This window comes from Monodon monoceros, unplaced genomic scaffold (genome assembly GCF_005190385.1).
Source record: "Monodon monoceros isolate NGI ecotype Baffin Bay Population unplaced genomic scaffold, NGI_Narwhal_1 Super_Scaffold_18, whole genome shotgun sequence".
Lineage (NCBI taxonomy): Eukaryota > Metazoa > Chordata > Mammalia > Artiodactyla > Monodontidae > Monodon > Monodon monoceros.
Genome location: NW_021703774.1, coordinates 122,589,768 through 122,605,927, shown reverse-complemented (window position 1 = coordinate 122,605,927; position 16,160 = coordinate 122,589,768). Strand labels below are relative to the sequence as shown.

The window sequence follows — 16,160 nt, the reverse complement described above, 5'->3', positions numbered from 1 at the left end:
GTGGGGTTGGGCGCATAGCAGCAGCTACCGCTACAAGGGATACCGGGCCTGAGACTGCGGGTCTTCAAGTAAAGCCGGGGATGAAGTGCTGTCGCAATCTTCTCTCACCGCGAGAAACGTCTTGTCAAATGGAACGGGGAGCAGAAGAACGCATGGCCAGAGTGGGAGCTGAGGGTGGGAGCAATATACTCTGAGGCCGATCTTCAAAGCTTAATCTGAGAACCAACCAGGTTTGGGGTAGAGTGAGCTGGCTTGGGAGGCAGGTGACCAGACTCCAACTTTTTTCTGCTCCAACTCCATGCCAAGTTGCATATTTTAAAAAATTTTAACAAGTGTGAACTCAGCATTTATATTTCATTAAATAATATATTTAATGCAGTTTCTCTGTCTTTCCTAAAATCAACGGTACCCTTAGATGAAGAGTTGTTTGCTGCAAGACTTGACAATTTATTTGCCTCCTTAGACCTCTATCACATCTATAGAATGAAGGGGTTGAGGCAGACTCAACATTATAAATATTCTTGGTGTTGCGCAGTTCACATTTGAGGGGGTGCGGAGCAGAAAGGGGGAGCTCAACTCTCTCGTCTTTAAAGCAATGATACTATTGATCATGACCAAACAAAGCATATTCACCAGCACATGACAAGATATTATCTATCAAGAAAGAATACAACTCAAGCCCCCTCTCCAGAGGACAGTCTTTTTCTCCTGAAGCACTTAACATATTGTTGAGGAAGATAAAATATTTAAATCCAGCATCCTAAAAGGGATAAGCTAAGACTGTCGCTTCTGCTTCATAAAGATGACTCAGACACTTTATGCCAATCAACCAGAAGCCTGGGCGACTCCTCTGGAACTAATCCCCTTAGCCTTATCTCCACTTGGTCTTGGAAATGAATGGCAGCAGCATGGGAAGCCAGCACTCCAAAGTCACTGTAAGAAGCCTTGCACACAGATGACTTCAGAAACAGGCTCTCCCACAGGGGCCCAGAGATGAACCTCCGTGGCTCCAGGGAAAAGCTAGTCATGCTTCAGTCTGCAGTAAACAAGTGTATAACAGATCATTTAGAGAGGCAGCAGTAAGACCAGCTACTCTGATTCTTCTGCCGTGGAGATGTGCTGCTACCTCCTCATTTGGCCTGCTGTCACCCAGGCTTGAAAGCAAGCATTAATTCTCCTCATTATTTGCCTTAATTGTGCCGTTATCATTGGTCTGAAGATCAAAGCCCTGGCTGAGCACATATGGAGAGCATCAGCGGGACTTAGAAAATGATCTTGGGGACCAGGCCGCTATGGGACGAAATAAAACCCTGAGCCCATCAAGAAAGGATACAGCCAGCTCTGTTCCAACATCTGTAGTCCAGATACTGTAGAAGGGATTCGTGAGTTGTACCCCTCTACAAAGAGAAACAAGATGGAAAGGCAAGAAACAATTAATACAGAGGCAAAGGGGAACTTTCCTCCTTACATACTCTCAGCTTTTCAGCCAGAGGGGCGGAGACTGTATTTAGACTAAGTCACGGAGGACTTAAAAGAGAAACGGAGTTTGAAGAATACAATCAGCTCAAATATTTTGTATCTATAAAGAGCTCTGTCTCTGATTTAATCCCAGTGCTTATCTGAGGGTGTGACCATGTCCAGTGCTTTCATCCTACAGGCTCCCGACCACCCCCTCTCCTTTTCAAAAGAGCTGGGAGTGGACCTGGTGACATGCATTTCAGCCCAGAGTCCCACGATCCCCCTGCTCACCTCTCACACATGTCAAATATGAAGAGGCAGAAAGAGCCAACAGCAATTGGTCCGACTTGCTTCCAATACCCTGCTATGTGATTCCGTTCATGCTGATCCTGAGGAAAACCAAGTTGAAAAATGAGATAAAGATGTGGGAGAGCAAAGCAATTCTATAGGTGACTCAGTCATCCAACAATCCTTGCTGGCCACCTGTTGTGTATCAACCATCGTGCTAGACCAGCATACGAGCCCATCCATAAGGGCTCTCATCCTGTTCTCATAATGACAGGATGCCACAGGAGGGAACACAAAGAAAGGCCTTGTACCTGTCAGGGAGGAAGATATTTTCCTCTACCCTTCTAGGTTCTTCTGGCTGGTCTGACATGAGACAGATTAACAAGGTGAAAATCAAACAAAAGTTTAATAACATAGGATAGTCCCAGGAAAACTGAGTAACTTGCCCAAATGGCCAAAACCCTCACCTCCCTTTTTTTTTTGATAGCGATAAATGGGTGGAAAATTTACTTAGAGAAAAATGCACCCATTCCATAATTCCTTCATGATACAGATTAGAAACATAGTGTTCACAAATGGAAAACATTTCTCTAAGTTGTAGCTTTTTGTTTTTTTAAAAAAAATTACATGATAGAGCCTTATCAACTCTTTCTTGACATCTTCCATAAATTATCTAAAAAATAGATCCACACTTTGCTTAGCTTTTATAAAGACCTTGACCTAATCACCAGACCACTGACCCTCACCTCTTAAATACCATCTTCAGCTAAAGACAAAAGAGGCTGTTGCGGGTGGTGGTTCGGGACTTCAAAGGGAAGGAAGGCAATTCACATGGAGATGGAAAAGCAAATGTTTGGTAAATAAATGTTTGCTGGGCCCTGCAGACGCAATGAGATGGAGTAAACTGATTTTTGAGGCCCTGCCTAGAGTTTTCCCCACCACACTCAGCCCATGTTCTTGCAGATGTCTCTGCTGATAGCTCTATTCAGGCAACAGGGCCTCTACTGAAATTCTTTTAGGCGGTTAGGGGGAAGGTCCAAGTTTCTTCCTGAGTCTTCTGAACCTTGATTGTTTCAGTTAGAAATAATTCACACGTCAAAGAGATATTTTGGTTTTGAGTGGCAAATTTTGCTCCCCTACATACCTTAGATAGTGGAAGTTCTGTGATCCACAAAATAACTCATTCAGAATTAAATTCCGATGTGACTTATCACTTGTGTTTTTTCAGGTGGGGTAGTTCCCAGAGGACAAAATAAAGACTTAAATGCATTAAAATACGTCAAGTGTAAGAGGTCTCTTATGGTTAGGAAAATAGAAATAAAGTCTATCTTCATTAAAAAGAAGAATGATTCCTCTTGATAGACATACAAAGATGTTAAGAGACAGAAAATGAAGGAATGTAAAGTGAGAAAACAGGGAAAGGTAAAAGACATGTTGTAGCATCCAGGCTAGGCAATCCACCCAGACTGGCTGTCCTGCTGCTGCACCTGAGTCCCCTCAACTCCCATCCCTGCTGCCGAGGGCTGAAGGATCCCTCATGCCCACCCCAGCTGTAAGGAAAAGCCTTTCTCTCTGCTCACTGCTCTTGTGGAAGGGCTGTGAGGCTTCAGAAGCAATGATCAAACCATAAAGGAATTTAAAAACAGTCCGCTCTACTATGAGGCCCATGTGCCTGACACAAGGACCAAGCTCCAGCTGGCCTATCCTCCTAGCCACAACGCGATGACTGCACCATTCTTATTTTTATCCACGGTATCTTCAATCCCTCTTGAAATATGATTTGGTGTCTGTGCAAACTGAGACCAGGGAGGTCAGTATTTCAGGGTAATAGGGGTTACTAGGCCACCTGGACAAATTGCCAGCTGGAAAGAGCCTGGCCCACATTCTCTGGCGGTTACCTTGGTCCTAGGGACAAGCAGAGCTGAAGCCAAAGGACAAGAAAGAGTGATAATCATTAATGTTTGTGCGTTTACTTTCTGCTAAATACTTATCTATGTTATCTCATTTAAACCTCACGAAAAACCTATACATTAGCCTTTAAAACCCATTTTATAGTTGAGGAACCTGAGATTCAGAGTGGTCAAGTCACTTGCCAGCTAGTTTATAAGTGGTAATGCAGGAACCTGAACCACAAGTCTGACTCCAGGGCTCTTGAGCTCACTACTCCTGTAACCACTAGTTTATTCTGCCTCACCCACTGCCTCTTCCCCAGGGCGCTCTTACCATCATGTGCTCACCACAGAAGATGATCCAGAAGGAGAGAAGCATTGCATAGAAGATGCCCTGTCGGATATCGCCAAACAATAGCATCCAGGTCCAGTCAAACCCAATGGAAAACCATTCCACTGGGATATTGATAAAAGTCATGGAAATCCCAAGGGCAAAGATGACTCTGATGGTGAGACAATATCAGGAAAACTACTTTATTCATCTGGGAGGCAAAACATTTTTGATTTAAAAATCAAAACCCAGTTTTGGGAACTGAGATGTTACATATTGGGACTGAAGCCATATGATCAGTTTCTTTGCTCTCATAATGAGTCTTTACACGGAGATGCTAAATGTCTTCTTTCACTGGCACCACTGCAGAATGAAGGAGTGTTACATTAATCTTTCTACACAGTAACTGACCCTAACCTCCTGAATGCTCTGAACTTTATCTTGGTGCCACCTCAGATCAAGAGCTTCCTATAGTGTTTTCACCCTCCCTTGCCTTCTTAAACAGACCTCACTGAATATAATTATCTGCTCTTACCTATTCAGGTTATCATCAACCTGATCGTTAAGAACACTCATTATTATGATATCCTCAGCAACTATAAAGTATACAAGCATATTTGTTTCAATAATACGTGACTCCAAACAATATGAAATACAAATTATTTTAGCTGCTTGTTTCATTTTTATTTTGATTTTCTATTATTTCCACTTCTCTATCAAAATATCATTCATTTTGTTACTGACTTATTCACACTTTCATTCATACCCATGATATGTTTATTAAGCACAAATCATGTACCAGGCATTTTGTTAGGGACATACATACCTAAATGAATATAGCACCAGTTCTTTCCTTCAAGGAGGTATATTCAGTGGCTGAGCCAGACAAAGTGTGATAAGTAATGTGACAGAAGTGTGCACAGGCTGCTACCAGGACTTCTCACTTTGATAGAGACAGAAATTGAACTGAGTTGTGAGTCAAGATTAGGGAGGTGGAAGGGCATTCCAAGCAGAGGGAAGAGCCTGGAGGGAGGCACGGGAGTCTGGAACAGCCTGAAGCATTTGGGGTTCTGTATGTGGCACATATCAGGTAATGACAGTACATGATACCAGAGAAATAAAAAAGGCTGAGCTGGTAAAGAAACTTGCATACCTCATTAGAGAATTTGAAAATTATCTTGAAAGGACTGAGGATCCAATAAGAAGGTTAAGCAATGGAGTGACATCATTCCATTCATTCATTCAACAAATTTATATTTATTGAGCTCCTACTATGTTCCAGTCACTATTCTAAATGCTGGGGATATAGTACTAAACAAAGTAGGCAAGAATTCTGCTCTAGTGATGCTTGTATCCAGATGGGGTGAGTGGGGGGTATGGGAGGAGTGATAATAAATAAATAGAGAATGAGTATTATGAAGAAGTATAATAAAGCAAGGTAGGAGAATGGAGAAAGATCGGGTGCAATTTAAATAAGGTAGATGGGAAAAAGCCTTTAAGACAGAAATTATATCAGGTCCTGAAGGAAATGAGGCATTGAGCCACAATGATACCTGGGAAAGAGCACTTCAGATGAAGAGACTAGCAAGTGCAAAGGCTCTAAGGTGAGTGCGTGCTGGGCATGTCTGAGAACCATCAAGGTGGATGGTAGGTGGTGCAGAGAATAGGAGATAAAATTTAGAGGTGGTGAAGAGCTGGGATCATCGAGGGTTTATAGGCCAGAGCAAAGGAAATGAAAAGCCAATAGAGAGCTTTGAGCAGAGCACTGACATCATCCAATTTCTACTTAAAAGGGAACAGTCTGGCTGCTGTATGAATAGGTTTCAGGAAGGAAAATGATGGAAACAAGAGGAGCATCTTATAGCAAATAAGAGGCTATTTCTTATAATCCAGGTGAGAAATGAGAAATCATGGTTAGTTAGATTAGGGTGGTAGCAATGGAAATGGTGAGATTTCCTGGTGTGTTGGAAGAGGCGTGTGAAGAAAGAGAAGTAAAGGATGCCTCCTACATGTCTGCTCAGCTGCTTCTGAGCAGCTGAAAGGATAGAGTTGCCAATTCCGAAGACCAGGAGGCCCCGAAGAGGAGCAGGTTTGAAGTGAGAGGAAAACAAGTGTTCTTCGTATGTGTTACATTTCTGTGTAAGTGAAGATGTTACGTAAACAGGTAGAATATTTGGGTCTAGATTTGGGAGAAGCTGAGGTTGACCATGTAAATGTAGAGTCATCAGAGTGTAGATGATTTTTTAAGACCAGAAAACTAAATGAGATCACCCAGGGAAAGCAGCATAGCTAAGAAAAAGAAGACGTCCAAAGACCGAGCCCTGGTTCCAAAGTTGAAGAGGTCGGAAAAATTGATGCAAACAGCCATGGAGACTGAGTGGTCAGCAAAGGAGAATAACAATGAGAATGTGGAGGAGGCTCTATGAAGAAAAAGGGAGTGATCAGTTATGCCAAATGCTAATGACAAGTCAAGAAAAGCGCGGACTGAGAAACGAGCATTGGATTTGGAATGTGGATGTCACTGGCGATTCTGTTGAGCAATTTTAATAAGGGGTTGAAGGAGCTCAAGAAAAAGCAGGAGGAGAAGATATATAGACAAGATTTTTGAGGAGTTTTCCTGTATAAAGGAGCAGAAAATTGGTGTGATGGCTTCAGGGGGAAGTACAAAGAGTTTTGACTAAGAATGGGAGAAGGCAGAGTGTGTCTGTGTATTAATGGGAATAATCCAGCAGAAAGGAAAATGTCAATAATGTGGGAGAGAAAGGGGCTATGTCTACAGAAACATCATCCGTCTGGCAGTGAGAGGGGTTGGGATCAGTTAGCAGCAAGGCAGTTCGTCCACTGTAATAGAGAGAAGTATCTGATGCAGAACATGGGAATGAAGAGCAAAGATACAACAGAGAGCTGGAAATATGAGAGCAGCAGAGCCCCTAGGATTTAATAATAATTTGCACATGAAAGCTGAAGGAGAAAAAGGAGTCCAGGCTGATTTGCGGTCAAATCACCAGCCCAAGTATTGATAACACACTGACCACTTGAATTAGGCCCCCAGCAAAACCAGGTCCATGGCAGGCAAATCACAGGATGTCCGCGCTCCTTAAGGGTGCTCCAAAATCAGCTCTTACTTTTCCAGAAGCACGGGGGGTCGAGACATCATGGTGATCCTTCTCCAATACCACACCATAATGATGAAGATGCTGGGTGTAAGGAAGGTCTTCATGGCAAACCACACCTTGGTGAAGCCTCCATTTTGGTGAATTCCCTAGATAGAGACCAATCATAATTTTGAAGGTCAATATATCTTAGTGTTATTTTCTACCAGCAGATGCATTCCGGGGAGAGGTAAATGGAGATCTTTTTTGCTGAGCTTTCAAGATCAATGAGCGCTAACATTCACAGCATGTACTGTCCTCATCCTACCCGCCTGGGCCCCTCCTCAGGCACTGTAGAAATATAAATCAAAAGGCATAAAGACAGACTCACTCTATCCTAAGGGAACGATTAAGAACATGATCAAAGATTTGTCTATAAGGTTTTCATTGAAAAATTGGAGCTAGCTTAGATGCCCGAAATGTTGGCATTGGTAAAACGTGTTAAGGTAAATCCGTACTGCGGAATGCTAAGCAGTACTACAAAGTATATTTATGCTGTATTCACAATATACCATTAATTTTTTTTTTGGTCACAAACTCTTTATGAACTCAGAGAAATGTATTATATTATCAACATCTTGAATACATATGTAACTTCACACATACCCTTGTCATTCATTGGTGAATCAATCCCAGATCTCAACACAAATATTTTCCATCACGTTTTTAATAACATGTGGGCATTCAGTAATATGTGGGTGTCCGGTTAATACACTCATTAGACAAATACTGAGTGCCTACATTGTGCCAACAGTTGGAATACAGTTGTAATGTGATTTGTTTCTATTAATACAGTATTGTTAATGATAACAACTTTTTTTTTAATTTGTTAGAATGGCTTTCAGGTTATTCCCATAAAATTTCATTATACCTTACTTGTGTTACAATATCCTTCCTTTAGTGGAGAGAAAGGGGTGGAATGGATGTCATTGCCACAGGAGTTGCATATAAACACATTCTCTCTTCAAGAAATGAAAAAGATTTTGTGGGTGCCTACTGACATAGTATGCCCATGAAAGTTGGTATATACATAAGCACCAGCCACCATATTTCACAGTGAAGAAACTCTTGAAAACCACTGTATCAAAGTGCTTTTAGTATTTGCTAATGAAGATACAGAAACACTGAAATTCTGGGTTTCATGTAGAATAATCCCAAATTAAGACATTTTAAATATTCTCAAAATTTCTTCCAAGGAAAGATACATACAATTAATCTTAAAAAGCAAGGAATGAAAGAGTCAGTTGAGTATGATGGTCTTTTTTTTGTAAGGGAAGGATTATATACACAGAGAAAAAAATTGAGGAGATACAGCATAACCTCAAAGTGGTTATTTCTCTAGATGGCAGGATGTTACAGGTAACGTTTATGTGCTTCTAATTTTCTAGAGTAAATATGTATTTGTGTTTTAGATGTAAAAAAACCTAAATTAGATATAAAAAGTCATGCTGCACATTCTTTTTTTCCCCTACTAAAGAGATAAAATGGAAAGAACCTAAATCACGACTGCTCCCTTTAACATTTGTGCTTGCAAGGTGAAACATGTAAAAAAAAAAAAATTACTTTTATCTTGGTGTTATTCACTATATAATCATGATCATCATAATAAAATCTTAAATGGACACAATAATTGCATTACTTTCCATTTCCATGGGTTTGTTATTCTTCTTACTTCTTAATGAAATAGTAGAGACATGGAAAATTCAAGATTGAGATGGAGCGTCTTTCCAATACACATGCTCACAACCAGTGTTCTTAGCCAGTGCTCTGATGTGACAGGCTACCTGGATCAATCAGATTCACTTACCACCAGCCGGATATCCTTAATCTCTCCAATCCCAACATTGATTTTCTTCTTCTCATTCACAGGCAGCCGGATGTTTAGAAGGTAATACTTATGAGCCACAGACCCAATTTCCATGAAAGGAAGGACGTCACATTCATAGTAACGGCCCTCATGTTCTGCGGTCTGGAAGAAGAGTGGAGGGTTTGAGGCATGGTCACTATTTCCAATAGACTATGTCTGAATTGTCTTGCTTTTGCCTTATATCACCAATTCTAAAAAGCTAATGCTTAAAGGTATACCTCAGAGGTACAGATAATAGGGTACACTGGAGGCATGGCATCTACAAGCTGCCCACAATGAAGAGTAGCCCCCACTCGCTGCAACTGGAGAAAGCCCACGCACAGCAACGAAGACCCAACACAACCAAAAAGAAATAAATTTATAAAAAGATAAAAATAAAACCCAGCCACATTCGAGATAGAACCAGAAATTTTAGGTAACAAGCAGAAATTTCTTCTATTTCGACACCTTTCTCAGCTCTTCAGTCCTCATTAGAGCCTCACGTCAGACTAACCTGGTCTAGCAGGGCTACAGTTTTATTTGCAGCCTACCATCGGAGACCTCTAAGGCTCTGTGGAACAGTCAACTCAAATGTTCAGGAGGAAGCCCTTGCTAATGTTCATCACTTTCTTGGATGATGACTACTTATTTACATGGTTTTGGCCTGCAGGAGAAGCTACAAGAAGCTGAAAATATCTACTTTTTATTGATTTGACCAAAAAAAAAAAAAAAAAGAAGCTACCCAAGGAGCCCTTGGAATTTGGGGACGACATAGGGGGATGAAAGGAAACAATGAGATTAGCTTGCTAGAGATGACCACTCGCAATTCTCTGCCTCTAAAGCTTTCTAACTGCCCAAGAGACAAGATGGCAGAGGGAGCAGAAATTAAATAAACAAAAATTTAGCTCAGTTTCTAGAAAAGCCTCTTGGACTTCCTGCCAAGCAATTTAAGAGGTACCAGCCAGCACATGGAAGTGGGAGATTGGCAAGTAGTACAACTTGCTCTTGAAAACTAAATTCTGCTCTACCTTCACAGGACACATGGCTATGTGTCCCAGCTGAGGGGTGGGGGAAGCGGGTAAGTATGGACACGTATAGGCAGGAGCTTCAGCAACCGAGGACTCTTCCCCGATAAAGGTCTTGTCTTCACTGCTGGGTTTGTATGCCAGCTTCAATGTTTGCTTGTTACCTCCTGATGAAGTGATGGGGGACTGATTTGGTGTTCCTAAGCCTGAATTCTCAGGGCCTCCAAAATTTTTTGTAAATCTTCAGAGTAAAAAGTCCAGTGGAGAAATCAAAAGGAAGATGCCAAGGAATCTGTTTCTTCTGTGATCTTGGGGCAGGGGATGGGGCGGGAGGGCTCTTTACTGGACAGTCAGAGCTTAGAGTGCAATGAACAGACCTTTGTACGGGAATGGAAGACACACATAAGTAGAGGTAGAGCAGGCAAATATCTTGCTTACGCACTTCCATTTTTCCCTTTCCCATTCATGGCAGACATCACTAATCAATCATGATAATTTTTCATCCTCTAAGGTCTAAGGGGCTCTTATCAGAACTACCAGTTGATTAGACACGGCATATAAGATTTTAAAAATTCTTCTGTAGAAAGGATCCTTCTTTTCCAAACCCCAGCTTCGGGTTGGATGAGTTTTCCTGTAGAGATCTGTCTTCCTCTCCCCTCTGCTCCTTTCTCTTATACTTACAAATCAAGGCTATTATTAGGACTCTGCAGAACTACTGAAAATACAGTACAGGCTCTAATTCAGGCTCAGATGAAGCTGCACTCAGGAGGCTGATTACCTGCTATGGTAACAGCAAGAGGTGGGCTTTCTGATGTGTTTCCAGTCAGGGTCTTATTTATAGAAACTGAGAGTTTGAAGGAAACAAAACTTATTTAGTCTAATGCCACTGACTTGATTATGGGGCTCACCCAAGGTCCAAAAGTCATGGCAGAATTGGGTTGAGGACGTGGGTCTCCCAAGTCCAGCCTCCAGCTCTGATGCAGAGGAGGACTGGTGAGTGCAGCAGGAAGAAAGGAATGCTGTTTTGCCTCAGACATGCCTGAAGGCAGGCATTGATAAGGAGGGCACTGAACTTCAAGCCAGGAGGCTGAAATTCTCGTCCTGACCTCACCCCTTGCTGGGTACCCGGGGAAGGTCATCCAACTCATTTGGCCTCACTTTCTTCCTAAGTAAAGCACGAAGGTTTAATTATATGATCTCTGGGGTTCCTTCTAATGCTCCGTCATGGGTCTCTGTGTGTCCTCCACTTCCCTGTCCCTACCGAGAGGGTAACACCATCGCATGAGATAAATTTACCTAAGTCCAACAAATGAGAGAGACACACAGGGTCCTGGGATCCTGGCCTGGCCTACCTGTCTCAGAGACAAATTCACTGTATCCTGCTGGGGACTTTTCCTTATTCACTGAGGTTCTGCCTCTGCCAGTATTTAGGGCATTTAGGAAGAAAGATTTCCTTCTCTCTCTTCCTGCCTCCTTTTCCTTTCCCCCACGCCCCTCCGCCCTCCCCCAAATCCAGCATAAGCCTGGCTAATTAGGACAAATTACAGCAGGTGGCAACTTGACTTTTTTTTTTTAACTTCACAATCCACCAGGGACTAAAAAGCTTTAAAGCAATTTCTCATTTAATCTTCAAACTCAAGTCTAAATTTCACTGCAATCAAAAAGCATAGATTTGATGATTCATTTCCTTCACACTTTGCAAGGTTTAATATCTTTCTAGAAAGGGATCAACACATCCTAAAGATAATTAAGCAACTGTCATTAAGAAGCAGTTGCAGTCTTCTTAACGGCCTCCCCCTGACTCTGCTTCTCAGTGCCCTCTAAGTGTATACGTAAGGCGAGAAATGACTTTTCCCTTTTCTGAGGTTGATATTCCATATCCAAAAGCTTTATATCCTTCAGCTTAGACAGCCAACCAGTCTTACCTCTGAATGATGAGGTCAACTTTTAATTAATTTCCTCCATTGCATACAAAGGTCTAGAAATATTACATATCTCTCTCCTGCTACCTCCAATTTCTCTTGACCATTCATTTTTACCTATAGATTGCCCCCAAAGGCCTACCCAAAACAATTCCAGATGGCTTTTGGGTGGGGGGAACCCTATATTTGACCATTCAGCAAAGGGTCTACTGAAGTGACTTTCAAACTTTATCAAGCTTAAGAGAAGGAATTGAAATCCTGTTAAAACACAGATTCCTTGGTCCTACATGCTGAGATTTTGATTCATGGGTTTGGGGTGTGCCCTGGGAATCTGCATTTCCTACAAGCTACCAGGTGATGCTGACGCTGTTAGTCCTTAGACCACACTTTCCATAGCTCTTGTATAGGGAACCTGGGGAGGGAGAATTAACAAACACCAGGTGCCCCAAAAGATGCTTATGTGTAGGGTGCATGGTTTGCCCATGAAAGCTTTAATTTATACCTTTTGTCCTGTTGGCCCGACTGGTGAAACATGTCCCAGACTTGATTTTAAGTGATAAGGTTCATTATCTCATCTCGTCCTTATAAAAATTCCCAGGGCAAGTATTATTATCCCATTTTGCAAAGGAGAAACTGAAGCTTGGACAGTTGAAGCAAGCTTGCCTGAGGTCATGCAGTCAGTAAGTGAAACAGCCTGGAAGTGAAGCCAAGTATGTTTTGCTCCAAATCCAGGCCTTTAACTAATGTTCATGAACCTGCCCGGCCCCATCTTACTCCTCTTCGGGGCAGGATGGACAGGGCAGGGGCATGGTCCTCAGAGGCTTCAACCTGCCATTCTTACCATTCCACAGGGAACCCCAATTTTCCAGTTATAGGCAAAAGTGAAGTTAGGAAAGGCCAATGTTAGGAGAAGAGAGGAACTAAATCAGTCAACAGAGCGAGTACTACAGAGTAGCCCAAATCCTTCAGGAGCAACTGACCTGAAGATATCAAGTGACAAATGACATAATCAGGAATGTGCTTCAGTGCAGTTTGGCCTCTCGTGCATTTCATGCAAAGAAAACAAGACTATTTATGTCTGTGAAGGGACATCAGAGATCACCTAGCAGGTGGTACTCCTTGTCAACACTCTTGAGGAATGTGAGTAGCCATGAGTAACAGTAACTACGGCTCCATTTCAACTTCACAGAGATTTTCAAGGGGGGAAGGGGGTGGGGAGTGGGGAGAGGGACAGAATCTTGGGGAGGCATGTGTGAGGGCAGCATGTGGCACTGGAAAAGGGCCCCTCACTAATTCTGATCTGGTCCTTATACAGACAAATCCCACTATCCTCTGAGGGTCACTGAGTCCATGCCTGTATTTTAATACCTGGAGAATCTAAGGCCTTTGTCCAAGAGAAAGTGTCTCCCTACTCTCAATGAAGGATAGTGGCTTTCCTCCCCTTGGTGGTTAAATGAGTCTTCCTGGAAGAACCAAAGAAGGGAGAGTCCTAAAAGTATGTAAGAGAACTGAGAGGTCTCAAAGGAAACTAGATTTCTCCCTCAGGTCCTCTTTTTGTCTGTGGTGTTTGTTCTCTGGGATTGTTAGTCTTCACACCTGCACACTGACTTGGCAACAGAGATGCCGATGAAACAGAGAAGCAGACACATGCATTGAACCAATATGAACAGATTTGTACATCTAAAATTAACTTAGCAATGATCTTCAAACACTTTTTGTTAATATCCAAAGAACCAAGAATTTATTTTTATGGAGGTATTTCAGAGAAACAACTAAATCACTTCAAACAGACATTCCTTCTTCTGTTCTTTCCTCCTTTGCAGGGACATGAAATATCTACATTGCCCTCTTCTAGGACAAAGGATGGTGACTACTAACCTTTGTGGGTCATGCATGCTTAGAAGAAATGTGTCTGAGCAAATGTTCCCACATACCTGGAAACCAAATAAAAAATCCCATCAACTGAGACTTCAAGGTACCCTACCTTGGGGGAGGTGAAGGTACATTTGAGTTTCCGGGGCACTCTCTCATGGGCCATTTCAGTCCACTCAGCAAACATATCATCTCGGTAAGCCAGGGAAACGTCCATGGAAACTTCTGCATTTTCTCCTGCAAAAGAAAGGATGCACAATTCAGAAACAGCTTCTGGGAAGATACTTTGGAAACAGTTTAAAAATTCTTATAGGCTCTACCATGGAAACCAATAAGACAAAAGAGATGTATCAGTTCCTATCAAATGCCAAACCTGACTCTCCAAACCGGAGGACTTAAAAGTCATAGGATGACTGTCTAAGCTGGACGTTGGGTCCCCTCCCATAACCAACTGCTCTGCCAAGGAGTCAAAGAGCATCCACTTAAAGTCCTCCAGAGGCGGGGGTCTCACTCTCTCTGAGGCAGTTCAAATGGTCAGATTCCAACTCACGGTCAGCATTCATCCTCCTTAACTTGCACCACTGGTCCTAGGTCTGCCTGTAGGAGTCCCACAGCAGATGGGATCCTTTTTCCACAAAAGTTCCTTAGGCACTTGAAACCTGCAACTCATCTGCCTGTGTTTCCTCTCCTCTCTGATAAAAATGACCAACTTTTTCAGCCACCCCTCAGAGACATGATTTAAGTACCTTGGGTGCTTTCTTCAGGACACAATCTAGTCTGAAAGCATCCTTTTTAAAAATTATCCCCAAGAAGCTCTCAAATATAGGCTCTGCTGCTTCTCAAAACCCCTTCTTCAGAGTATGGACAAAGTTAATATAAGAGGTAAAGGGTTTTTCCAAATTAAAGACTTATGCACAGACAGGAATATAATAATAAGTTCATAATTGTGCAAAGGAACGTTCACATACACTTCCATATCAATAAGGACCATGAATGGGTTTAACTCACCATAGAACTCATTAAGGAGATTAGAGTAATAAAAACTGCCTCTACCCATTTTGTCTGTTTTATACTCTGTTGAGCAAGTTCAAGAACAGAGAAGTCTTAATGGAGGAAAAAAAGCACAGACTACATTTCCAAAATGACCTTGGTTGGGGTTATGAGACTGGGCTCAGTTCTAGGCTCTGGAACCTGAATATCAGGTCACAAGGGAAAGATAAGAATAACTGCTGTCTGGAAAATTAGGGCTGTTCTTTCCACTGACCCAGCGTGGCTTGTAGACAATTTGACAGTGCGGTGAATCCCTGGTTCTCTGAGGAAATCTAGGAAGAGAAGGAAATAATGCAGGAAAGAAGGAATTTGAGGCCATTCTGATATAGACCAAACCTTCATTAACATCAGTACCCGCTCCTTTATTAGTATCATTTAAACCCTCAGTCGTCATTAATAATGAACTATCAGAAAAAGAAAGTAAAAAAAAAAAAAATCCCATTTAGAATCACATCAAAAAGAATAAAATACCTAGGAATAAACTTAACCAAGAAGATAAAAGACCTATACTCTGCAAACTACAAAATACTGATGAAGGAAACTGAAGATGATACAAAGAAGTGGAAAGATCTCCCACGCTCTTGTACTGGAATAATTAATATTGTTAAAATGGCCATGCTACCCAGAGCTATCTACAGATTTAATGCAGTCTCTATGAAAATACCCATGACCTTTTTCACAGAACTAAAACAAATAACCCTAAAATTTATATGGAACCACAAAAGACCCAGAATTGCCAAAGCAATATTGAGATAAAAAGAATAAAGCTGGAGGTGTCACCTTCCCAGATTTCAGACTATACTACAAAGCTACAGTAATCAAAACAGCATGGTACTGGCACAAAAACAGATACATAGATCAATGGAACAGAACAGTGAGCCCAGAAATAAACCCAAACACCTGTGGTCAATTAATCTATGAGAAAGGAAGCAAGAATATACAATGGAGAAAAGATAGTCACTTTATTAAGTAGTGCTGGGGAAACTGGACAGCTACATGTAAAAGAATGAGATTACAACATTTCCTCACACCATATACAAAAATAAACTCAAAATTGATTAAAGACCTAAATGTAGAACATGACACCATAAAGAAGATAACATAGGCAGAACACTCTTTGACATAAATCACAGCAATATTTTTTTTGGATTCGTCCCCTAAGGCAAAAGAAACAACAGCAAAAATAAACAAATGGGACCTAATTAAACGTAAAAGTTTTTGCACGCAAAGGAAAGCAATGATAAAACAAAAAGACAGCCCACAGAATGGGAGAAAATATATGCAAATGATGCAACTGACAAGGGATTAATATCCAAAATATACAAAC

At 41.7% G+C, this 16,160-nt stretch overlaps 1 protein-coding gene across 1 annotated transcript in view; it reads right to left on the bottom strand.

The window, feature by feature from the left end:
* WLS (Wnt ligand secretion mediator) overlaps nt 1-16,160 on the bottom strand; it is a 105,691-nt gene that overhangs the window by 26,783 nt on the left and 62,748 nt on the right. Inside the window, exons 3-8 of the mRNA XM_029230625.1 lie at nt 13,896-14,020; nt 8,926-9,087; nt 7,092-7,228; nt 3,970-4,138; nt 1,750-1,847; nt 1,334-1,397 (exon numbers count right to left, since the gene is read on the bottom strand). Of these exons, the coding sequence (XP_029086458.1) occupies nt 1,334-1,397; nt 1,750-1,847; nt 3,970-4,138; nt 7,092-7,228; nt 8,926-9,087; nt 13,896-14,020 (755 nt within the window). The remainder of the gene's footprint in view (nt 1-1,333; nt 1,398-1,749; nt 1,848-3,969; nt 4,139-7,091; nt 7,229-8,925; nt 9,088-13,895; nt 14,021-16,160) is intronic.